General features: G+C 36.6%; 1 protein-coding gene across 2 annotated transcripts; it reads left to right on the top strand.

The window, feature by feature from the left end:
- Window positions 1–27,788, top strand: LOC136850595 (isatin hydrolase-like). 2 transcript variants are annotated; one of them, XM_067124264.1, is made up of 6 exons: window positions 1–136; window positions 20,041–20,213; window positions 23,141–23,265; window positions 23,493–23,699; window positions 26,203–26,390; window positions 27,026–27,788. In XM_067124264.1, the coding sequence occupies exons 2-6, from the start codon at window positions 20,050–20,052 to the stop codon at window positions 27,212–27,214; spliced, it is 873 nt and encodes a 290-aa protein (XP_066980365.1). In that variant the 5' UTR covers window positions 1–136; window positions 20,041–20,049; the 3' UTR covers window positions 27,215–27,788. The 2 variants fall into 2 exon arrangements, with proteins under 2 accessions (XP_066980365.1, XP_066980366.1); XM_067124265.1 differs by having other exon boundaries at window positions 86–239.

Below are 27,788 nucleotides of genomic sequence, written 5' to 3'. Positions count from 1 at the left end.
CGGACACTTTGGCAGGGAGGGTGTGGTGGAGATAGTTGGAGAGGGGACCCGTCCTTTCTGTGGCCAGACCCAAATTGAGTCTCCCAGTTTGGGCTAGAGAGTGGTAGAGATTGTCGCTCTGGTGCTGCTCCTTGCGGTACGTTTCTGCTCCAAATACCGATTGAGTCAGTTGCTTTCTTTTTTAATTTTTGATTTTATGTTCTCTTACACGTTCACACATCAGGCTTGCAACATTTCCTGTAAGTAGGCTACCGTGTTCATAGTTAAGGGTTATCAAATATATAATACTATACCAAATAACTCCAGATATATATATATATATATATATATATATATATATATATATATATATATATATATATATACACACACACACATATATATATATATATATATATATACACACACACATATATATATATATATATATATATATATATATATATATATATATATATATATATATATATATATATATATATATATATATATATATATATATAGTGTTTGTTTCTATATGTTAAATATTTGTAGTCTTTGATAAAAAGTGAAATACTTAACAACCCAACAAGAATTCCACTTAAAATTCTACTCAGGACATTACCGTTAGGCCTATAGAGAGAAAAGGAGCCGTAGCTGAAATAAATGATTATTTCTTGTTCTTTTCTCAGTCAATCAGGTGATTTTTTCTTAACGCTTCCGTAAATCAGTGGGATATAATAGCAATCTTAAACTCTGCATCATTTAAAAATTCTGTAGAACATGATAACTGGTTTACACAGTTTTCGGTAGAGTAATCATTAATGCTTTGTTTTTAAATTAATTTTAGTTCGACTAACTGGATAAACCTCTCACGTCAATGAAATGTATTTTAACGTATTTTACTTGAAACTTAGATTTTTAAGAATATCTAAAAACAGAACAACAAAAATCCACAAGCTACATAACAGCTGAGTGCCAGAAAAATGAAGTGTCACATGAATTTCATGACACTGTCTGGGATCGGTCAAATGCTATTATGCACTGTAACAAAATAACTAAGACAGCGTCATTGAATCTGCTCTCCTAAAATATTATAGCGACTTTTATAGTAACTTAGGGACACATACTGTGGAGCCATTGTTGACAGATATTTAAGCTGATTTTTATGTCCTCTTGTGGAGAATCCATTATCTTTGATATTCTTTTCGATTTGTTATTTTGACTTTTACAATCTTTGTTGTAATATATCAATACATTTTGTCATATATTATTACATTTTGTCATACATTTACTTTGCAGCTTACGTTTGCTAATTCCACCAATGAACCTGGCAACATGAAAGCGCTTGATACTATCATCATTTATCTAGTTCCTATTAGCCTCTGATTTAATTATTAATGCCTGTTATTTAAGTGATATATATATATATATATATATATATATATATATATATATATATATATATGTATATATATAATATATAATATATATATACATACAGTGTTTTTGTAAATATATTGAAGCTGTCATGACAAGGGCCTATAGAGTTGAACATAACGTACTGCCCAGAATTTGTATCGAGGATGTGACTTGTATCCTTCCTCTCTCCCTCTCTCTCTCTCTGAAGTCAGCCTGGCTACATCCTGTGGATTTAAATTGGATCGTAAACGATCTATTAAACTTATGAACCAAGCAGTTATGGAACCATTCATGCGCTATTAAGGCGTCTGTAGTAGGGAAGAGCCACTATGAATAACCTTTTCATGTTACTATATGGTTTACGAGATCTGAAATGGCTGACCTGAAAAAATGTTATCTAAAGATTGTATTATAGTCTCTTACTGAGTTTTTTGGGACAGTTGTATAGATAACGTTTATAAAGCAGTTCACTTATTGCTCCTGGCTGCTAGGGATGTTCCTTGCATATAGCATCCAGCCTTTGAAGCAGACGGATGGTGTAAGATAAGAAAGCCTCCGATGAATATACATACATCATATGAAGCTGTCCATCCTTAGTGCAAGAAGCCGGAGAGAAAATTCCCCGATATTAGTTCCTCCATTTTTAAGATGCTTCGTTGAAACAGAGATACAATGTAAGTACTGCGCTGGCTGGTAACGGTGGTTATGTGCTCTGGGGGGGACCGTTGGCAGACGATTAGAATGCAGTCCAAGTTTTTCTGTTTCCATGAAATCAGAATATAATGCAAATGTGCATCATTGTACTGTATTGATTTACTTCATATCAGTGTGTGATCGAGAGTGCTTTGGTATGTTATTCGTTATCAACTTTTGCACTCATTCTGCCCAGTGTCACCTCTCTCATCACTGCACTGGCTTCAATGTTTGTAAAATGAACGATCTTAGTCCAAGGCTTTTTTAATGGTACGTAAAGTATACCTGAGGTCGAGACTTACCGTCATTTTTGACATCATGGCTACACTAAATCTTGTTCCATAATAATTAGCAGAAATGCCAAACATTCATTTAAACTTTGTTTAGTTCCTCACTGGATGGGTCGATATCGTACTCGGCTAGCACTCTCCTAGGCCCGCGTTCGATTCTTCGGCCGGCCAATGAAGAATAAGAGGAATTTATTTCTGGTGATAGAAATTCATTTCTCGCTATAAAGTGGTTCGGATTCCACAATAAGCTGTAGGTCCCGTTGCTGCTAGGTAACCAATTGGTTCTTAGCCACGTAAAATAAATTTAACCCTTTGGGCCCAGCCCTCTAGGAGAGCTGTTAATCAGCTCAGTGGTCTGGTTAAAACGCTCCTGTTCAAGGTATTGGTATTTATTATATTTCTTATAACTTAGTTTTCTGAAAAATGAAAACTATTGTGATGACTTTTTCTTGCCTCGAAGAGGCAATCCAGTGCACACACACACACACACACACACACACACTTTTCTGTCAGTACTTTTTCTGTCCTCCCCTTAGATCTTAAAATCTACTGGCGCTAGAGGGCTAGTTGGTATGTTGATCATCCACCCTCCAATCATCAAACGTACCAAATTGCAGCCGTCTAGCCCCAGTATTTATTTTATTTAAGGTTAAAGTTAGCCATAATCGTCCATCTGGCAACGATGCCAGTTTCATGGGCCACGGCTCATACAGCATGATACCGAGACCACCGAAAGATAGATCTATTTTCGGTGGCCTTGAGCTGTAGGTATAATGATGGTTCTTACAGAAAACTTGATTGTGCAGCGAAGAAACTTCAACTTAGTTTTCTGAAATTTTTGCTTGTTTATTACTGCACTAGAATGTTTGAATTTCAACCATGACGTCATTGGGGTGCAAATTTCTGTAGTTCCCCCAGTATTTATTTTATTTAAGGTGGGTCTCAGTTTCATTCCACGGCTCATACAGCATTATCGCTCCGAAAGATAGCAGTCTGGGCTGTACAGAAAACATGGGAATTCCTGATGCTTTACTGTTTAGACGCACCCCATGCTAAGGCTTGCAGTCCAGGGGGCATGGGCAGCATGGAATTTCTGATGCGTGATTCCCGTCTCTGCCCAATAGTCTTGATTTGGTTTGTTATCGGTAGTTGTGTTCAGGGGTGCTTTGTCGCTCACGTCTCCCTTCGGATTCCCACAGATGTCCTGTGGTTTCCTTAAAGAAGGGAGGGAAGCCCGTGTTCCTCTGTATATTTAACGCAGGCCGTTGTTGGTTTGTATTCACAGCCTCTGCTATTTGCAATCTGTGGAACCAGGCTTCTTTATGTACAATCTCTGTGGTTTCTAATAAGCCGACACTAGAAGAATTTTTAGAAAGCACAGAGATTGTGCATAAAGAAGCCTGGTTCCACAGATTACAAATAGCAGAAGCTGTGAGTATAAATCAACAACGGCCTGCATTAAATATACAGAGGAACACGGACTTCATCCTTCCTTCTTCAAGGAAACCACAGGACATCCGTGAGAATCCGAAGGGAGACACGAGTGACAAAACACCTCTGGACACAACTACTGACGATGAAGCAAATTGAGACCTTCAGCCAGAGACGGGAATCACGCCTTTGCCCATGCCTTCGGATGCAAGCCTTAGCATGGGGTGCATCTCACAGAGCTCCAGGAATGCCCATGCTGCCACCTAGATGGTCAGTGAGAGAATGAGACTCACCGACCAATAGAAATTCAGCACACCAATGATATCATGTTTAAAATTCAAACGTCCAAGTGAAGTAATAAAATCCGTGTATGTTGATTTATAATCCAGTCCTGAGGAATCTTCCCGAGAGAAGTGGGAAAACGGTCAGGTCGAATAGAAAAATAAATGGAAAGAATCCCGAATGAATTTTCCTTATTCCTAAGAACCTTGCCAGAAGAGAAAAAGAAGTCTAGACTTATTCAGTCTTGATAAGATGATAGTATCTGCGAACAAAGCCATCGACTTCAAAAAAATGTACACACACACACACACACACACACACACACACAGATATATATATATATATATATATATATATATATATATATATATATATATTTATATATAATTTATATTACTTAATATCAAATTCACTTTACCTTGGAAATGACTTACACCCAATGCATATAAAAAGACTTGTGTTGAAGTAAGAAAATCTTTACAAACACACACGTTCACAAGCACACACATGTGCACATATAACACACACACATGTGTGCACACATATAGATGTATATATATATGTATATATATATATATATATATATATATTATAGAAAGCTATGGGTGCTAAAGATTGGGTAAAGACTAATTGTCCACGAACTATAAGGTGGGAATGTATGAGGGGGACTGTTTAACCAATACCCATTTGTGGAGGTGACGAATGGATTTTCAATTAGAATGAAAAGAGGGGGTTTATTTGTCAAGATGAACTGTTGGATAGAGAGGAAAAGGAGGTCAGGAAGGAAGGGACTCAATATCCCGATAGTGAGAGAGTACGTGAAAGATAGAGAAGAATGGTGGAGTCTGTTGGGGGATTCAATGCACTGCTGATGATCCTTCTATATAGGTAATCTATTTTTGCTATGAGGCTTTTAGGCAAATCGTTTGGCACTCGGAAGCATAACTAATATTCTTAACGATCACGGTAGTGGCCATTAAGAAACACAATAAATTTACCAAGGCCTTTCAGTTTTTTTCAAATTACCGTTCACTTACTACATTACTTTTTTAAGATTTTGCTAAAAAGTATATTTCAATTGAATTATTTTAAAACGTGTATCCCTATAAAATCTAATTCCATTTTGCGTTTGCTGGGCATAACTAAGAAAGCATTCTTTATTGTCATCGTTTAGGCAAAGATGAAATAAAATAGGCTACTTGTGCAGTTTTCAGCTTCTCTTCCCTTGGAAAAGTGTCTACGATCCTTATGACACGTCTCACTCGGTCTTCAATGTAAACAAAGTAACGGCAGGCTTCCAAGTTGATCATAATCTGGTCAAAAACTGTTTAACACGTTGACTGCTATGTGCTCCATATATGGTTCACAGGGGACTCTCTGAATGAGCGATGTGTACCCTATGTGGTACACATGCTAAGAATTATATCTTTTTTTCAAGTATCCAAAATTTAATCAAAATGGGCTTTTTTATACCAAAATATTATTGTAATATATTGGAAATTAATTAAATTAAGCTAGAACATTAACTAAACACTTTATTTATTACTGAAAATAATCTTCATATGCTGGCAAAAGGGGCATATTTTTTTTAAATTCTTTCCTTCTTTCAGTAAAAATAGAAAACATTATCATTAGATCAACAAAATGCTATCCTTTAACCCTAGATTATATTTATATAAACTCAGTAGAAAAATAAATCAGTTTGGCAAACATTTTACTTCTGAAAAAATTTAATAGAGGTGTATTATTTTACTTATGGACATTATTAGCTTTCAACATAAAATATAGGTTTTTCCGTTGTATTATGATGTGATTTGCATGATTTTGAGGTTTATTTATCGCAATGAATACTTATTCTTCCCCGGCAAATGATATTGTATAAAAAATTAATAAAATTACGACTTGTCAGAATACCCCCTCTTCTCCATAGCTAATACGGCAAAACTGTGTTTACTGATTACAGTTTTGCCGTATTAGCTATGGAGAGGGGGCAGTATTCTGACAAGTCGTAATTTTATTAATTTTGTATATCATTTGCCGGGGAAGGATAAGTATTCATTTGCGATGGAAATAAACCTCAAAATCATTCAAATCACATCATAATACAACAGAAAAACCTATATTTTATGTTGAAAGCAATTAATGTCCATAAGTAAAATAATACCTAATATTGTCCTTTTCTTGGTGGAAAAATATCCATTTATATTTTGTATGATGAAGGAAATCATGTAGTATTTAGAGTACAAGTATAAAATTAATATTCTTTCTGTTTTGCTTCTACATAAAAACAAATGAACTTTTCATCATATTGGGACAATGGGTAATTTGTATATCAGTCTATATATGTATGTGTGTATGTAATGTATGTATGTATGTATGTATGTATGTATGTATGTATGTATGTATGTATGTATGTATATATATATATATATATATATATATATATATATATATATATATATATATATATATATATGGATAGACATGTACAGAAAAATGGGCTACTGTATACAGATGGGCAGATACAGTATATGAATAAGAACTGCAGAAGACCTAAATAATTTACTTGTATATAAATACTTTTATTTATGCAAAATACAAATTTATATTGCCAAAAATACAGCCTGTATATATGTTTCCTAATGTGTGTCTGTCTGTAACATGTATGTGCATCTTATATGTATCTTATTCATGTGTATGTTTATATATATTCCTATATACACATGTGTGTGTACTACAAATTTCATGTACACATGAAAACATACAAAGGTTATATATATATATATATATATATATATATATATATATATATATATGTGTGTGTGTGTGTGTGTGTGTGTGTGTGTGTGTGTGTGTGCATGTACATACATGTGTGTGTGTGCATGTGTGTCTGCAAAACACCAAATGACTAATAAATCAGTTATAAAATAACAATATATTGAAATTCTACACATTTTTCAGTTGACCACATGTGGTACATATCGCTTATAGTAACGTGTGCAGTCATTCTGGGCGATGTGTGCCTTTACAGTCACACTGAGTATGAGCCACGTCTGGTACACTTTGCATACGGTAATTCCCTAGATCAATCTGAGCGATATGCACCATAACTGAACATCCACAGTGTGACCATATTTGGCACACAACGCCAGCAGAACTGTCTCTAATAGTTTTGGGCGACATGAGCCATATATGACCACATCTATTATGTCCATATTAGGTACACAACGCCTGTAATTAAGACTTTTGTTATGTCAGGCGAAGTGTACCACATAAAGTCACGCTTTTTACACTGGCTGAGCACTCGGCTTACCTTAGGATACACCATAACAACTCTCACGTCAATAGCTAGCTGGTTACTGATTTTATGAGGGTTAAAAGAGAACGCCCACTGGGCCGTTTCACAGCATTGCCAATCGCAGTCAACGTGTTAATCCTCTTGCTCATAGGCAAAAGAGGTGTATTAACTGTCGCCACCGACTGAATAGGCGCCAACTTGTCGACGTCATTTACTCATTTACTCATCCGATACTGATCAATTTTTGTGTCTGGAATTTGTACTTGCAGCTGACTTTCCTCTGACTAGCGTTAATCCGCGTGTATTCCACAGAAAGCCTAAATTTTATGTTCTATTTCAGATAAACATTATTTTTTTGTACATCTCTCAGTTATGTAAAGTATTTGCGTTTATCAACAATCGCGGTTAGAAAAAATGTCAAAGAGGGCTGCACGCAAAAGACAACCATGCACGCAGACGTTCGGTATATTCCCTTCTATAGAATATATAGGGCCACCTGTAACCTATTGTGCTAAATTGGCCTTTAAACCTCAACACTCGTCATACGTTGCCTGTTAGTCTTCCGATCTATGTTGCCAAACTTCTTACATCAGCGGACGAACAAGGGTGAATGAATACCATAAGAGTATTTTAGCGGTGAGTCAGACTTCTAAATTAATTCAGTTATCGTCCATTCATACCTCGTTGAAGGAAGAGCTCTTGTGGTTGAGATTTTTCTCTTGTTTATTTTTGACAAAATCAGTGTAATTTCATCATAATTTTCTTTCTACGAAATATTCTGGTTGGGTTTGTTACTTTCTATCATTGTCTCTCAATAAATCGTTTTGGAAGTTGGTGAAAACATGAGAATGTTGTGGCGAAATATTGAGTGAAGGCAGAAACTAGCATTCTTAGTGCTTATTTAGCAATTTAGTGCATTAGCAGTTCCATGTGCTGCCACCAAATTAACGAACACAAGATATTTTTAGACACGTGTTCAGCCGGAAATCATGGAAACTGAAGAGACAGGGATCATCTAAACCATGATTAATCTTAACCGGAGTGACCAGAAACTCCAGGAGGTGGAGAACGCAAAGAGGGTTGGGTTGTAAAACTCGTAATATGTAAGATGAAAGAACTGTCAGCCACGAGAGAGAGAGAGAGAGAGAGAGAGAGAGAGAGAGAGAGAGAAGAAAGTACAGTAATGTCGAGGATAAGCCTAACTGAGCAGCGGCCAGCCACTCGGCCCTCAGTAGTACCACCGATCAAACATTGCCCTCCGGATGGCTGGGAGCACCTGTGAGTGGCCTCTTTATTACTGACCCAGGAAAAGATTCGTTGATGTTAAGTAGTCAGAGGAACGCTGCAGTAAATGCATGCCTGAACCAGCGTATAGGTTCGCTCTAATAAACAGAAGTCTATACTTTATAATGAATATATTATAACAATTACTTTGTGTAATTTCATACACAAGTATTACCCATTACGTAATCTCTAACAAAATGATGAATCTTTCAGGTTCCCAAATATTACTGAGATGTCATGACATGATTTAAAATGAGATATATATGATACCAATCCTCCAGGGGGCATTTTATACTGGGTAATGGCTAGTTAACTCTTGTTATGCGTCACTCCAGTGGATACTCCCTACTGACAGGGAACACATGGCACCTCTGAATGTCATTTCCTCTCATCTCTCTCTCTCTCTCTCTCTCTCTCTCTCTCTCTCTCTCTCTCTCTCTCTCTCTCTCTCTCTCTCTCCCTGTGACCAACATTTTGATGATTATCTCTGTGTCTCTATTGACGGACCTTTCCTAAACGACTGATTTCATCTCCGAGCTGTCACCACCAAAACAAAAATGACTTTCTAATCTGGGCTATCTGTTTGGTTTATATGGGTACCATCTGGAGAAGTCCAAGTGTATTCACAGAAGTCTTTTTGTCAGAGAAGATAACCACCGATCACCATACCTGCAGCATAAACACTAATGAATTGTATCCCGTTTTCGTTTGCAGTCTCTTCCAGGTTTTCCTTGCCCATGACAGCCTCCATACCTTCATTGTCCCTTCCACTTTCGCATCCATATCACCAGTTATAATTTTCTTCTCTATTTCTGGTATTTCATCTGTAACAATCTGCACTTCGATATGAAATACAATGGGCGGGTTGAATAAGGTCTGGAAATCAAATAGACTGAAACTGCACACAAAAGTCATGGCATGTCCTTCCCGCAACCTCTCAGAGATTATATAAAATAGTTTCAGGTGGGCTCTTATGGGCACCAAAGGAATTGGAGGACCTAGAACTTCTTGGGTGAGAACTAATAGAAGGGAGGCTGGAGATGAACGCGGAATTTCACAGAGGTCTTCTGCGATATGCGCGTTGGAGGCGAAGATGATCAGGAATGTGACTATCATACGACGACTTTATAGAATGAGCGATATTGTACGCTATAGTTCAGAAAATAAAGATCATAAATTTTTCTTTTTCAACAGAATGGCATAGTTATCATCACGTAAAAGAATTAACGAAACCATTGTACATTTGCTTTCGGAGAGCATACATTCTAGCTATGCCTCAAATACCTGTTCATCGCGCTACGAGATTAATTGATCTTCTTGGCATGAGTTCGAAATTATGCTTAATTAAGGCCTTTAAGAGCACTGAAGCGACACTGAAGTGATGAGTTCCTCTTTACATCGCTGTAAAAGAAGCCATATCTACCTCACTGGGTGCGCTCACGTGCGCGTACGTGCGTGCGTGCTTGTGTGTGTGTGTGTGTGTGTATGTGTGCCTGAAAATAAGTGTGGTGTTATTGTCATATTGGTGTTCCACTTTTGCCTGAAGACTGTTCAGGCCTCCAAGTCATAAAGATTAATATGAATCGGTGCTCCATAACACTGGAAAATGATCCATCTTAACAAAGAAATATACTGTATCTCATTGTCATACGCATGCATACACACACAGACAAACAAACATACACGCACATATATATAAATATATACAATATATACATATATATATATATATATATATATATATATATATATATATATATATATATATATATATATATATATATATATATATATATATATATATATATATATATGTGTGTATATGTGTGTGTGTGTGTGTGCGTTTATGTGCATGTGTTTTACAAGTATACTTGGGAAAGAGAAACCAGCGAGGGAGGGTCTGTTAGATTATGCATAAGTTCAGAGTAGACGGAATATCAAGTCGGTGGATGTAATTGTGAGGATAAAAGTAGCTGGAGATATACCGAGTCATTATTTGGTTGAACTGAAAGTGAAAAAACGGAGGGTCAGGGGGGAGAGGAAAGGAGAGGATGGGAATATACTGTAAGGGTATTTAAGACAAGCGAGTTTGATAAGGAAGAAGGAAGGAAACCAGACAAGGAGAAAATGGATAAGGAGGGGGCTAGAATTAAGAACACAGAAGTGGAGGGAGTAAGTATATGACGAGTGTGCAAAATTTCGGGATGGAGTCATAGAGCCAGCAAGATGTGGTTTTAGATTTAAGAGGATAGGGAGAGGAAAACTTGTGAAGTTTAGTGAACTGAAAGAAAAAAGGACTAGTTGAGGTGCAACTGGAAGACAGAAGGGAAGATCATGTACAAAAACACAGGGGATGGATGAAGTAGTTCAGATGGAGGAGAGGGGTAGAAAGGAGGCTTCTTATGGAAAACCAGTGGGTGATTCTGAAGTAGAGAGTGAACTGCTCAGGTTTCTACCAAAAGCCGAGCTAAGTTAAACACTACAAGAGGTTTCAACTTGTAACTGAAAAATCTGAACATGTTACCCAACATATATCCATTATATACTTAGTATATATTGACCATTGATAAAATTAATCATATACTTTAATAATAATGAGAAAAGTCAACAAACACACACCCCCGTAGGGGTGTAGTACCGTCAGTGCACCTCATGCGGTGCTCTGTAGGCATTACTTAAGGTTCTTTGCAGAGTGCCTTCTGCCCCTAGCTGCAATCCCTTTCGTTCCTTTTACTGTACCTCCTTTCATAATCTCTTTCTTCCACCTTACTTTCCACCCTCTCCTAACAATTGATTCACAGTGCAACTGCGAGGTTTTCCTCCTGTTACACCTTTCAAACCTTTTGCTGGCAATTTCCGTTTCAGCGCTGAATGACCTCATAGGTCCCAGTGCTTGGCCTTTGGCCTAAATTCTATATTCAATTCAATTCAACAAACACACACATGTGTATATACTGTATAAATATAAATGTATATATATATATATATATATATATATATATATATATATATATATATATATATATACACTACTATTATTGTTATTACGTTATTTATTTTGTAAGTTGTATAACTTAACTTATTTAAGGCTACCTTACCTGTTCTTGACAATCTGATTATTTCTCGTTTCAAAATACCCGTGAGTATCTTCCTTTTTTATTTTTCAATAGCAGATGTTGCCTATTATGTATTCAAAATGGCGTCTTTAGTGAGACCAGACACGAATGTGCCCCAGATTCATAGGTATAAGCTTAAGTTACAGCTTTCCCTATGAGTTATTAGGGAAGTTCTAACTTGGGAAGGCTCAAGTTATATCTATATAATGTTATTTTCTTGGCTTGTTATCACTTTCTTGGTATTCACTCATCAGTATTCTTTACTGTGGAAGCACGTTAGTGACCCCTTGTGATTTGTATCGCATGGAATTGCCTAAATTTTGAGCAATAAAGATAATACTAATGATAATTATAACGCCACAGTAATCATAAAAGCGTATACGTATGTACTTCCTTTCATACCCTCTACGTTTTTTTTTTTTTATCTTTTTCTGTTTACCACTTTTTGTCACGAAGATATTTAGTATTTACATGCAACTAAGAGCGTCGCCTTGGCTGAAGTTCAAAGAGCAGTAGAATAAATGGGAGGATTTATGTGTCTCGAATTCCGTGTTGTTGGGTAGTTTCTTGTTTGTCTGTGGGCACGAGGAGATGACAGTTGGAAGTCTGACATTCCTTTTCGATATTCTGGCCTCTGGAGAAGCGATAGATGATCTCACCAGACTCAACCTTTTCGTATCATATAAATCCTGTCGATAAGTTTCGTGGAGACTATTAAAATTTTTTTTTTTTTTTTTTTTTTTAGTTTTGTGGCGGATACTCTAAAGAAGTCGGAATAATTATATTCCACAAAATTTTCATTTCCGTAGAATCTACATGCATTTTGAGCATTATTCATTTTGCTATATTCTATTTGTGAAGGGCTCGTCATTTTCCCGCCGTGATCGGTGCGAGATAATTTTGAAGCAAATATAAGAACGTGTTTTGCCCTTTAATCAGAGAAGCAGATGCCATGTGGGAAGATAAGATTTGATTCAGCCTTATAAAAGAGAAAAAAATGCGTCATTATACTTATTCTCTCAAACGATATAAAGAGCAGTAACGAAAATATAGAAATGGGAAGATAATTGGGAGATTAGATCTGAACTCCCGCGTTTCTGTCAGTGGAAGGTACGGCACAAATTCCCGCCCGGAGTTTAGCCGAACATTTTTTTTTTTGTATTGTTTTGTTTACACAGCCAAGTGCCAAATTTTATGTGGGTCCTCAGCAAACAGTATCATCCTGGTATTTTCATTGCCACTTAAAGATATCCACCGTTTTATTTAGACCTTAAGTTAGACTTTACAGAGGCAAAGAATCAAGTCTGGGATTAGTTTTTAGATTCAGGGCGGCAAAGACAAGAAAAAACAAGTAAAAAATGTGCCGAAGCTTCTTCGGCGTAATCGAGTTTTCTGTAGAGCCGCTACAGCACGATTATGGCCAACTTTAACCTTAAATAAAAAGAAAAACTACTGAGGCTAGAGGGCTGCAATTTCGTATGTTTGATGATTGGAGGGTGGATGATCAACCTACCAACTTGCAGCCCTCTAGCCTCAGTAGGTTTTAAGATCTGAGGTCGGACAGAAAAAGGTACGGACAGAATAAAGTGCGGACGGACAGACAAAGCCGGCACAATAGTTTTTTTTTTTTTTTTACAGAAAATTAAAAATGTAGTTTCTCATTGGCAATTTTTAAAAGTTTCTTCTACTGTAATAGCAAAATTAAATTATATGACACATCACATGGAATGAATAATTAGAAAATAAATTATGCAAAAAAAAAAAAACTCTACATATAGGAGCAGCCTAAGGAAATAAACAAAGCTTCAGGACTTAGCAAATTCTATGAGACTTTAAAACAATGAAGAAAATAAAGCGCTTTTAAAAACAAAATGAATGATCTAGTTTTACGATGGCATTAAATACTCGAGACAATTTTCGTTCCTACTAAGAAGCGCGCTTACTGTAGTTTCAAGATTTGGGTTAAATCCTGTCCATGACCCACTTCAGCACTGGTCTTTAGTCTCGAATAGTCGAAGACATTTGAATGAGCGATCAATTTCATTCTAGGTGATAAAAGGCCATGCATCCCAATCGCATCGAAGTTTACCATTCTTATTTTCATCTGAAGTTTGGCCTTCGAAATTGTATACACAACGGAATGCTTTGTGCCAGGAGACTGCCCTCTGTACAACATTATAGGCCTTAGATATTTCGGATCTTTAATAGACAGTAACCCCCAACAAAGTTCGGGGTCGTCATCTAGGACTAATATTTCTTAGGGTCATTATCTTTATAACATTTATTGTTTTTACGGTAATCCCCAACGGCCTATAATACTGAACACGCCGTAAAGGTGAATACATACCGGGTTAAAACCCTTGGGGTCAATATCTAGGAAAGATCCGATATTTCTAAATTCTTATTCATATTGTTAAATTGAACTTTGATTTTTATAACTCACAGTTTCAAATAAGGCTTCGAAATTGCAGCAACAATGAAATTGTGATGAGGGAACGGAAGGTCTGTGGCGACCCATATCACTGCACCATCCCCACTCCGAAGAGTATAAAATTTTGACACCCCGGAATTTTTACATCACACACGAGCAATAACTCAGTAAACGGATTGCTGTAAATTTTTTCTTGCATACCTTGAGATTAGCGCTCCTTGAATATTTCTAACTCTCCAACAGTGTAAATATGAGGAATATTTCAAGGACATATTTATCAAATTTTCCGGAAAAAATTTGTAGACGTCATACGTTTCACAGAATTTTATCCGTTTATATATATATATATATATATATATATATATATATATATATATATATATATATATATATATATATATATACAACAACATATACAGTATATATATGTATATACATGAAATTTGTTATTTTCATATTGCTGAGCGATATGTAATCCTGGGCTTGGAGACATTGCATCGGCTGTAGCCTGTATACCGTAATTCAGGGCTAATATTTCATTTGAACGTATCCAATACTCCACGTGTTCTGTATATTATATTTCTGGAAAATTCGCTCTTTCTATTTTGTAATCATAAATGTACGATAATATTCAAGGTTACTTATAAAGTGACAAGTATATTTTTTCGTGTTAAGAAAAGGTTTTTATAAGACAGTGTTAAAGACTGAATAAGGATTCAGAAACAGCTGATATTATTGCTATCACCCTTTTTAGTCCTTCCTTATGTTTTAGTATTATGTTTGTCTTTATTTTGGGACGTTTTGTGAGGTCCCTAAAAATATTCGTAAAATACCTATACTCAATAATGCAGGCTGTTTCAAAACAATGAACCGTGAACCTTGCCTACAAATATATGTAAATCGCCAATTCGTTATACAAATAAGTATAACTTCGTGGAGCGCATTTTTTTCTTTTTAGAAATTCATTTCTGAGCAGGTGATAGAACAAATCTGCATGGTCACAATCAGTGGCAAAGAGTCTCATCATTTCTTGAGTCAGGGCCTGGAATATTCAAAATAGGAACTTTTTTCAATGAAAAATAATACTGTTCAGATATCATGATTCCAAGTAATCTATCTCTCTCTCTCTCTCTCTCTCTCTCTCTCTCTCTCTCTCTCTCTCTCTCTCTCTCTCTCTGTGCGTATTAGATCTTTGTCAGTAAAGATTTTTTCAATTATCTATTGTTGTCGTGTGCATAAGTGAATCTCAGTGAGATTACGTAAAGTTAGCTTAAATAATGCAGACAGCGGGATTTATCTTAAAAACGACATAACACTCATAGACTCTCTCTCTCTCTCTCTCTCTCTCTCTCAAACGTTTGTTATTATGCTTAACCCCGGGATGTGTGTATGGGGTTTTTACGACTCACGTAAGTGATTTCCGACGACATGGACGAGGCATCTTAGATTTCATAATTTTGGGGAGGAAATATCGAGCATTACACGACTGGTTGAACGCTGGCTCGAGGCCCCTACCCTACATCACGAACCGTGTGTTTACACATGTTAGAAAAGAATGTTGCGTTCGTATGTTTGTTTGGACGAGTGGGCGTTAAAGGGCTTGCCAAAATACCTCAGCAGGTGGGGTAGAGTGTAAATTGGGAGGTTGTTGGGGGCGGGGGAGCATGACGGAAACAGAAGGCAGCGTTAAGGATTTCACAGCATGCGAGTGATGTGAGGTAGAGTAAAGGTAACGGGGGCGGGGGGGGGGGGTATTCATCCACATCATTGGTAGGTGACGGGGGTGAGGGGTGCAAGCACGTCATTGGTAGACATACCATCGTCCCTGCCTTTGCTCGCGTTTCACCACTGATCTTTTAGGAATTGCATTTCTTTCGAAAATTGGCTTCCGGGTGAGAAGAACACTGTTGCCCTTTTTTAAATAAAGATAATATTGTTACGTATGCTCTGTCCTTATCTCGTATCCCTTTCCTCTCTCTCTCTTTGTCTCCCAGTCCTTTTGCATTTTCATCAATCGGGTGATTCATGGTGACGATGACGTCAGATTGACACTGAAAATCACAGAGACAAACAAAATCTTGGCAACAAAAATCTGAGATGCTCAGTAACAGGGAGGAACAGATTATTTTCAACTGAAAAAAAAAACTAACATGAAAAAACACAGATACAATAAGGGGAAAACTTGGGGTTTTAGCTTAAAGAAAACATACAAGCATGGCATGATAGGTAAGGTAAGTATGGCTTTATTTTTAAATGTCTTCACGGAAATTATGAAATATGTTGAAGTAATACCTACACACACACATATGTATATGTATATGTATGTATATATATATATATATATATATATATATATATATATATATATATATATATATATATATATGTGTGTGTGTGTGTGTATGTATATGTATATTTACATACACACATACACACACACACACACACATACACATATATATATATATATATATATATATATATATATATATATATATATATATGTGTGTGTGTGTGTGTGTGTGTGTGTGTGTGTGTGCACGTGTGTGTAGTTCCTCATTGGACGGGTTGGTTTTGTTCTCGGTAGCACTCTGCTGGGCCGGCGTTCGATTCTCCGACCGGCCAATGAAGAATTAAAGAAACTTATTTCTGGTGATAGAATTTCTCGTTATAAATTGGTTCAGATTCTACAATAAGCTGTAGGTCCCGTTGCTAGGTAACCAATTGGTTTTAAGCCACGAAAAATAAATCTAATCGTTCGGGTTAGCCCTAGGAGAATTGTTAATCAGGTCAGTGGACTGGTTAAACTAAGGTATACTTAACACACACACACACACACACACACACACACACACACATATATATATATATATATATATATATATATATATATATATATATATATATATATATATATATATATATATATATATATATATATATATATATATATATATATGTTTGTGTGTGTCTGTGTGTATTGTATTTTAAGCCAACTCTTCTTTTTTAGAAGTGTAGTGTGAAAGTAGAATGCAAACGAAAGATGAACTGTTGCGTAATCAATAAGGCAAAAGCAGAAATGAAAGGAGTGAGAAATGTAGAGATAAATATAGGTGGTGAAAAGGTTAGCAGGCTGAAAGGCTGGGTCAGAGCGCTTCCAGACGATTCTGTTGTGTTAAAAGAATGGCGGACGACAACCTGGGGAAAAGAGTGGGTAATTTGGAAGTGTTAACAGGAAGGAGAAGAGGAAGAAAGTGCTGTATAGGTGCTTTACAATGGTATTAGAGAGGGAAGGTCTTCATATCCAGTGGGAGTGAGAGTGGGGAGATGATGAAAGGGAATGGTGCAATGTGTCTCATTGGTTCTTCATGCTGATAAGGTGCCTTTTGTGGAGGTGTATAAAGTCATTAATGTAGCAGAATTTTCCTGCACATTAAGTTCATCCCTAACTCAACATTCAGATCCATAAATACGGCTGTAACCTCTCCTGCTCAAATGTCATTCACCTCTGCCTGTTTTCCATCATCCACATTCAACAAATCTTCAAAATACTCACGCCATCGACCCATGGTGCATTAACTTCAGACACTTCAGTTTGTATATATATATATATATATATATATATATATATATATATATATATATATATATATATATATATATACATATATATATATATATATATATATATATATATCTCTATATATACATATATATGGCACACACACATATATATACATATATATTATGTATATGTTATATATGTACACACGCACACACACACACACACACACACACACACACACACACATATATATATATATATATATATATATATATATATATATATATATATATATATATATTTTCCATACCATAGGTTCTTTCAATGGCCTTTCTTATTACCCAGCTTGTAAGTCACTCGTATTTTACCGCTTTTTACCTTACCTCTTCGTTCATTGCTAAACCTTAATTAGTGTCAATAAAGCAAATGAGGAAAACCATCACCGTATATCTAAAATAGAAATTATGAGAATAATACATACACATGGTTTACCACCTACAAAAAATAACACAACAACCCAAGACTGACAGCTGAACACAACTGTAAACATGTATAACATCCTCTACACTCACCCATATCAATATTATGACAACCAACTTATAGAATATGTAGACCTGAGGAATAACTCGAGTACTTTCAGTGATTACCAGACTTCCATGAATAACTACCCATGTAAACACAGACCAGTGAATCAAACTGTACAAGGTTTCGATTCACGAAGTTAAACTCGAAGTTAACTTAACGAAAAGAAACTAACTCAAAAGTGGAGGAAACGAAACCTACCGAGAAAAGAGCAAAGAGCACTCTTGTCACCGGAGGTCTTGTAAATAAACTATTTACGTTACAGAAACCTTACGAATTGCAATGATTTACAGATTGTAATTGCAAATATACAAATACATTATATATATATACTGTATATATATATATGTATATATATATATATATATATATATATATATATATATATATATATATATATATATATATGTGTGTGTGTGTGTGTGTGTGTGTGTGTGTGTGTGTGTGTTTTATTTGGGCATATTTTCTCTCTTATGCAATTCCTGTTAAAGTCAATAGAATTATTTGCAGATGTACATGTATGCATTATATATATATATATATATATATAGATATGTATACAAACAAGGCAAGGAGGTGTTCCTCTGTTACTTTTAATCATCCTATTAACGTATATTTTTGCTCAGTTGGTTCCTCGAAAGAATTCAACAAGAACCATTTGTCAGCCGTAAGTGTTCTGATGAGATCAGCTGTTCTTTGTTTATGACCCACAAATTGCACACAGTTGATCTCCTTCAGTCCGTTTTCGTTGAGTGACATCGTTACAAAAACAAACTTTTTATTTCACTCTTTGGTTGTACCTAATTTGTTGACACCGTGAGTTTCAGCAGTATTATAAATTATCTCTGCTGTCGAAACTCTTTAGTAATGATTCAAATTACTTCTGTTATTTATAACGATAGTTCAGTAACTATACCTTCATCTTCAGCAGAATTAGAGTTATTTCGAAAGAACATACAGTAAAAGCTGCTGGTTTTCATTTATTCTTTTACTGGAATAAGAACGCAACTCTTTTGCATAGTTCAGATCTCATAAATCTTAGCTTTTCACTATAATTTGATGCATGTATTTTCAGAGTGTATGTGTGTGTGATTTTTCGCTGTAATTTTTTTTTTTCAGGTGCGGTTCTGTTTCAGAAGTGCATATTCATAACTGTACATGACAAACATGAATACATCAGAACTTTCTACTGTACCATCAGAGTATTTTACCGATTTTTTTTTTTTTTTTTTGCGTTAAGTAGAGATGCGTGAAAGAGGTCGAGCATCAAGGAGTGGATGAGGAACATGACTCTTAATGAGGAAATAGAAACGGGAAGGACGACAGCAGCTCCCATCCCAGCCCAAGTCATTCTGGCTCGTATTTTTTTTTTCTTTTATTTAATGAGAAAGATGAAGTTAAATGGTAGTTTCTTACGGGGAGTGATTGGTACCAGGCTCATAGTTGAAAGTTGACTGTCAGTCAATGAGTTTTCAAGTAAATGCAATCGGGCTCTTATTGAAATTATTATTAGTGGTGGGCTGGGTGCAGCGAAGCCGGTCAGTTGCATACCATAGCGATGGCACCTTCCCCATATACCTAATTCTAAGACTTGTGGAGGAGTTCACAGTTCACTATATCTATAATATGACATGTTTTTGAAAGTGACCAGTGTTTATTTACCGCAGGACAACAAGATGGAGGTGTTGTCGCTTTTTTTAGCGGCGTTTGTCGTCTCCACAGCCACATCCGAACTCATTGAGCTTTCGTATACCTACAACGTAGATGCGCCAACCAGTCCCAAGTTGACTCAGTTCACGCACAAGATTGTGAAGAAAGGCCTCAATAAATTCGGAATATGGTAAGAACCTTTATTTCCTAATGTTATTTTGAGTAAGAGAAGTCTGACTAAAGCAAACTGTTTTCCGCAATGCTTTTAGCTAAGTGAGTAGTTTAGATTCATAGTGGTGTGTCAGTTAAAAATTTTTATTGTATTGTAATACAATAGAGGAAATAACTTCCTTTTCTGGTTTTTGTTCCTTGGCGTAAAAGTGACGTGAAACATTAAAATCTGCATTCTTTAATTCCAGTTTGGACCCATTCAAAGTAACCCATGTTTTCCATTATCAGCAAGAAGCCAGTACCTAGTTGTTGCCCTGTGAAGGCCAAAATTCGCACCATCCTGACTCTAGCCAGTAAACAATTGCAAACAGTGTTAACAATCGCACTTCAGTCACAAAAACCAAAATAACTTCGTAAATTATGAACATACTTTGAAAATTTGAATGTCTGCATTCAACAAACACACCAGCGTCAATACATCATTAATATGGTATAATATACGTAATATACTACCCCGTATATATATTTATATATGTATATATATATACAGTATATACATAAATGCATATATATATATATATATATATATATATATATATATATATATATATATATATATATATATATATATATATATATATTTGCACAGGCATGACTTTTTCGTATTCACATATATTAAGTATCAAATATCACTTAATATCCAATTAACTTTGTCTTGGGAAATGTTTTAGAATGTTTCGTGAGGAAGCTATTATATTAACTTTCCTTCTTCCTTGTTTGGAGCACTGTTCTCTAGTGAGGTCACCAGGTGAACACTTTCTTCTCAAATTTTGCTAACTCTTAATGTTGACTTGTTGCACAGACGGAGAGTCGGTTTCTTATGTTTGTTGCATAAAAAGTACTGCAGCGACAAACATCCTCTGCATTCCTTTTTACCTGACCTACTAGCTATTCTCGCTCACAGCATTAGGCCGGCTGCTGCCGCAAAGTTTTTCGTTTTCTGGTATCAGGTTTAATACTTATCGGGTTGCTAGGAATTTTATCTTGGCAACACCTAAGTTATGGGATACTTTGAATAGTGCAGGTGTGGAATCTTCTGATCGCCAAATGTTTAAGCGAGGAGCAAATCCATTCCTGCTCTTTGCTGACGTCTCCTGAATTCAGGTGTATCGGTCTTGTTTTCTGTTCCCTCATCTTTATTAACTTATCACCTTTTCCTACAGCCTGTCTCTCTCTGAAGGTTGATTTCCATTTAGAGCCCTTTTGGGTTTATAGTCTGTTGAAGTTCCTCACTGGACGGGTGGGTACCGTTCTCGGTTAGCACTCTGCTGGCCCCGCGTTCGATTCACCGAGCGGCCAATGAAGAATTAGAGGAATTTATTTCCAGTGATAGAAATTCATTTCTCCCTATAATGTGGTGCGGATTCCACGATAAGCTGTAGGTCCCGTGCTAGGTGGGTTCTTAGCCCCATAAAATAAATCTAATCCTTCGGGCCAGCCCTAGGAGAGCTGTTAATCAGCTCAGTGGTCTGGTTAAACTAAGGTATGCTTAACTTTACAGTCTGTTGACTCTGTCCTTATGGGGTTTAAGCTGAAGATTTAAAGAAAGAGAGAAAAGATAACTTACACCCAAGGAGGTTATAATCGGTAAGTGCCTCACCCCCGGTAGGATTCGAACCGCTGCTTGATATAGAAACAACTATAGACAGTGGCTTTTACCACCCGATACCCGGATGGTCAACGTCTAAACCAGACAACTGTTCAAATTCTGTAGAGGACGAAGCACTTGTCAGTTAGGATTCCTAAGGTATACAAACGACATTCGTTGATTAATACTTGTCAATGTCAATATATATATATATATATATATATATATATATATATATATATATATATATATATATATATATATATACTGTATATACATATCTCCATTCTATTCCAAATTGCTCGTCTAAAAATGCATGTGACATCCTTTTTGGCAAATAGTGTATATGCACGCAATATCAGTATACCAGGAACACGAGTAATATTTATCCTCTATTAAAAATCATGTAAGGGAAAAATCTCTTGAAAACCCTTGAATGCGTGAAAAGAACGTCTACAAATATCAAGACTGGGGCTGTCAGGGAACAGTCGTCGCTTCTTTTGCTGTAAATTTAAATGAAATGTGAGACTTACATAAGAAACGTCACAGAGTTTTGCTTCTGAAGCATTCCTATTCGATTTGTGCCCCCGTGATCAGGGATTTGTGGATGTTTTGCTCGTTTCTTGGTTACTCTAACTTCAGTCACTGCAAACTTGCCCGATGTATGATGGCGGCCAGTTTGCTGTCATATAATTGTGCGTGTTGCCTTTACTTAAATTCAGTTCTAGTCTCCATGCCATCGTTTATCTTCACATCAGCAAAGAGTGATCGTCAATAAATCTAGAAATTTCCTCGCAATTATTCTGAATGAGAAAACAACTAACACAGAAAATGAAAACGAACGTATTTTATTCTCCTTAATAATTTAGTTCTCAGATTTGTCTGTTCTTTATCCAAAATTAGCGTATCTAATTTCTGTCTACAGTACGACGGTAAGTTGCCATTAGGACATTTCATTTGAGGTATCTGGCAGGACACTTAATCTGTATTGAATTTTTTGATACGGACATGGCCACTCTTAAAGAAAATGTTGCTTGTATTAGTTAAAGGTTTTCGAAATATTTTTACGTTTCTAAAACCTCTTTCGAACAGATTTGTTATTCTCATGCTATGTATTTCCTTTGGAGAAACATTCCTGTTTAAACGACAATGACTGCTCTGAAAGCCAAAAAGAATGAAAAGAAAGCTAGGCCCTCATTCGAGGAGCCAACAGTATCCCAATATCAGACAAAACTGTTTTCTTGATTCGTATGTTCTCCAGTTCATTATGAGAAATTTACTTTGTTCAATTCTTTCAGGGTAGAACTGAACGAATTTTGTGCATCGGAGCATTCTGGGACCCACATCGATGCTCCTGTGCATCTTGCTGAGCACGGCTGGCCTGTGGACTCTATTCCAACTAGACGCTTGTGGAGAGTACCAGGTAAAACTCCAGAGAGAGAGAGAGAGAGAGAGAGAGAGAGAGAGAGAGAGAGAGAGAGAGAGAGAGAGAGGGGGGGGGGTGGTATTGATAAATGCAAGCAGTAATTGTAGTTAAATTTGAATAATAAACGAGGTGCAACATGAGTGAATTCATATTGAGTTTGTTTCATGAAATGATAATAACAATAACATTGAGATGAAGGGCTAACGTAACTCCTTTTCCCATAGCCGTGGTGATCGACGTTTCGAACCAAATCAGGTCAGCTAATCATCTCAACTATGAGGTGAAGGTCCAAGATCTTGAGGACTGGGAGGCAGTCAATGGCATTATACCGGATGGTACTCTTGTCCTCATACGCACGGGCTGGGGCGCGAAAGTTAACAACCTTCGAGATTACTCGGGCTTAGACCAACATAACAAAAACAATTTCCCAGGTTTGTATTTTCTTTCCGTTTCTATAAACCTTCAAGATTTTCTTTTCCGGATGAGTTTTAGAGACCTGACACCTAACGCTATTCTGTAGTTTTTCTCCTCCTGAAGCTTTGTAGCTTGCATTATCAAAGGAACAGTTAAATCTCAGGAAGCCAGACAGTGTTGCTGTCAACTTGGCGAATATTTTCACACTAGTTTTAAAGAATCCCAGCAAGCATTTTCAGATACCTTATATGAGACACTCGTTGCTCATAGCTTTGTCCTGAGCGTTTCTGATTCACATTTCTAATCCGTTTACCAGACTTGAAGTCATTTCCTCTTCCAAATTTCAATGTATCATTTTATACTGAACTATATATGCAAGTTAATCTCGCGTTGTCACCAGCTCATTAAACAGGGTTTTACATTTAATGCTGGAGGTATTGTTTTGGGAATACATTTCTCATATTAATATCAAATTGTCCTTTACTTTAACTCTAGCTAATTCACATTTTCGATAATTACAAAAGACTGAAGATAATAAATATAAATGTAATCTATTCTGAATAGCAAGTGAAACAGAAATTAAAATCATCTAATAAAAAATGTACCAGAGTAATCCACATTTCATTCAGATTCACTGTATAAGGTTATTGTCATTTACTGCAACTTCAAGAAAAATGAGAGAACTCTGTTTTCGACAACTTACACTCTCTTGTTATTAAAGATATTTGTTATTAGCGGAGCCGAAACCTTCATAAATAGATTTCCATAAGACACAGAAACTACAAGCATTCTTCGTGAACGAGAAGATAAAAGCGATCATGATTTTTGTCAGTGAACTTCCACAGAGCTGAAAGCACGGATTCAATTTCTGGGCGAATCTTTGTAACAGCCTTTAGCATACATCAGGGGGTTGTTGCAGGTAACTTATTTTCTGTTCAGAGGCAAAGAAGGGATTTTTTTTCATCTCTTGAGGAATTATTTTGCAAGAGGAGAGTTTGTGATACCTTATACATCAGAAGTAAATGAGTTTTCATCCTCATTACAGGTGCAGTGATGACGCTATGACACCCATGTGCACATTGTTTTCCCTCACAGAATTCCCATAAAAGACTAAAGAATATGGTATTCAAAATATGATCTACTGATTTACAGAACCTTCATCTCGTTAAATCGGTGAGCAGATTCCTCTGGAGAATATAGTTTTCTCTTATTCATCTTTTGTCCTTGAAAAAAAGCAGTGTGGCACAGGGACTCCCTTATCAACAAACCCTCACTACAAACAAGGAGGTTGTCAGCGCCTAGAATACTTGGCTTCTTTGACCGAATGATTTCTGACACATTCATTTGACGTTGGCAATCTCATCAGAGGAGAAACCTTAGGAGGCGAGTTGGCAATTGGTCATATGATGAAATGACAAAACTCAACGCCCTGTGCCAAGTCCATTATCGTTTAACATTTGTCGCTTCGGTATTTGAAAAACTGCTGATTGGTTTGGAGAGAAAGAATACTGAGATCTTGATAAAACATTTTGTAGCGTTTTCCCCTGTGCCAGATAGAGGTTCCTTTTTCCATTTGGTTTGTCTGTCTGTCTCTCTCGCTAATACCAGGGTCAGTAACTCACTTCCTTGTTAGGGGTAGTGCCGCCAGTGCATCTCACGTGCTGCACTGTCGGCATTATTAAAAGGTGTTTGCAGCGTCCCTTCGGCCCCTAGATGCATCCACTTTGGAGCCCTTTATTTTATTTCCATTCCCTCCCCTTTTCTTCAGTCTTGCTGTCCAACTTTTCTAACTATAAATTCTTAGTGCAACTGTGGGGTTTTCTCCAAGTTTCTCCTTTAGATCTTTGTTCTCCATTTCCTTTGTTTTCTAGATCACTTTGTCCTGTTGTCCAACCACTCAGAACCCCCCTCCTGTCTTAAGGTCTGAACGGACGAAAGTGGCCTAGTGCTTGGCTTGACCGTCCAAATTCCATGAAACCATTCATGTGACTCATTCAGATAATTTGCTACATATCCCCATAGAAACCACTCCCAAATTCTTCATTGATAGTCACCCAAAGATACTTTGTTAAGGCAGCTACTCTCTGCTGGCTACGCAGAGCCTGCGGTCTCTCACTGCCTTTTCTGGCCAAACCAAATGACTCTTTATTTTATTGACCTCTTGCAAGTGAAAAGCTGTTCTCCTTCCCCCGGAAAATAGAGAATAACCAACAAAAAAGGAAAAGTTGAAGCACTTCGACAAAGGTATATTAAACTGTTCTATCTATTTCACTCTTCTTGTATTTGAAGAAAATTAAATGAATGCCAAGAAGCTACTAGCAAATTATCCATCAAAGATGATAACTGGTACCTTTATCTTTGTAAGAAGCTTTAGTTTTCTGAAAATACGGTACTGAACGGTACGAGGATGGTTCTTCAAAGAGAGGGGTTGAGTTGACTATGAAGACTCAACGGTCCATGCTTTAGCATAGCAGTGACGGCTTTACTTTCTCTAGTGCAATTTCCTTCTTGCATGCTCAGGTCTTGGCAAGGGAGCGGCCGAGTGGCTGGCCAACCACGGCAAGAAGCACGGGCACGAGACGGGCATTATAGGTGTTGGTATCGATACCATTTCGATAGATGTCGGGCAATCTGTCAGGCTCCCATCCCATGTCGCACTCTTTTCGGAAAATGTCTACGCCATTGAAAACATGGCTAATCTTGATAAGGTAAGCGGTGATGTGTTATATCCTATTATTTGTTTGTGTCCTTCAGCGATATTAGCATTTTTGCAATATTTTGCATCAAATTAGTCCAAGGATTTTATGTTTTGCATGGATTTCCCTGTTTAATATTATCTTTCACTCCAGGATGCAGAATAAAGTAAACGATACTGTAATTTACAACCATTCTCTTTTAAACTAACTATGCATTTTACGATATATATATATATATATATATATATATATATATATATATATATATATATATATATACTATTCACATACACGCACGCACACACACACACACGTACATATATACAGTATATATATTTAGATATAGATATATACATGAAGACTCTGCAGACAAGGGGGCTATGCGTAAGTTTTTTTTACTAAAAATTGTCGAGAAACCTAATACATTGTAACTTATTATTATTTAGGATATTTTGCCTTGACCTGGCCGGAAGGGGGCGGGGGTGGGAAGAGGTCCCCGTTTCTGTGAAGATACTGGATTTTTCGGGCATTCCTTAGGTAGATGATACCTCTCAACCACCCCGTCTGCAGATGTAGTTTTATTGTTCCACAAAACTTCCCTATTTCCAAAGTGCATTTCATTCATTAGAAATCCTGTGCTTTCACAGTTGCCAGTCAAAGGAGCAATCGTGACAGTTCTCCCTATGAGGATAGGCGGGGGCAGTGGGGCTCCGGCCAGAATCATCGCAGAAGTAGGAGAGGAATATCAAGTGAGCAGAGCCCCCGAGGTAGTCGACCACTCGCTTGCCCTGCTGTTCGTGGCCCTGGTGATGGCAGTGGTCGGTCGGGGGGTGTAGAGCTGCTCTCCTATCCAAGTTTCCTTTCTATGCTTTCCTTTTGTTGCCTCCTACACGGGGACATTTCTCGCCTCTTGTGAAACGAAAAGGTAATGATTCTAAATTCTACATTGTAAAGAAGCTTTGATCATTTCCATTGACTGCTATTTTGAGTTTTTTTCTTTTTTTGAAAGAATAAAGTTAATTATTTTCTAAGTAGGGTAACTTGAATTCGCAGGTTTACTTAAATCACCGGGCAAGCGAAACACTGTAATGTGTTGATATCACTTTTTAGCAGCATTGTAGAAGGCAAGTTTAGAGTCTAAGTAACCACAGTTTCGCAAGATTTCTAAGACTGTATCAGTCTGATTCAGCTACCGACAATCTTGTGCTCATTTGATAACAAAGAAGGTCCTCCTGTTAGTGAAGTAAAAAAGTGATCCTAAAATCAAATATCATTTTGAATGAATTAGTTTTAGCAGTAGCAGAGTCCCTCTGCACTGAATAATTGTAACTAATCTCTATCTTGAGATAAAATTAATGTCATGGTCTTTTCAGTTCTTTTTGTAAGCATAACTAATAAAAGATACAAGTA

The sequence above is a fragment of the Macrobrachium rosenbergii genome, chromosome 22 (assembly GCF_040412425.1).
Source record: "Macrobrachium rosenbergii isolate ZJJX-2024 chromosome 22, ASM4041242v1, whole genome shotgun sequence".
NCBI lineage: Eukaryota > Metazoa > Arthropoda > Malacostraca > Decapoda > Palaemonidae > Macrobrachium > Macrobrachium rosenbergii.
The sequence above is the reverse complement of the archived record's forward strand: the minus strand, read 5'-3'. Positions and strand labels throughout refer to the sequence as shown.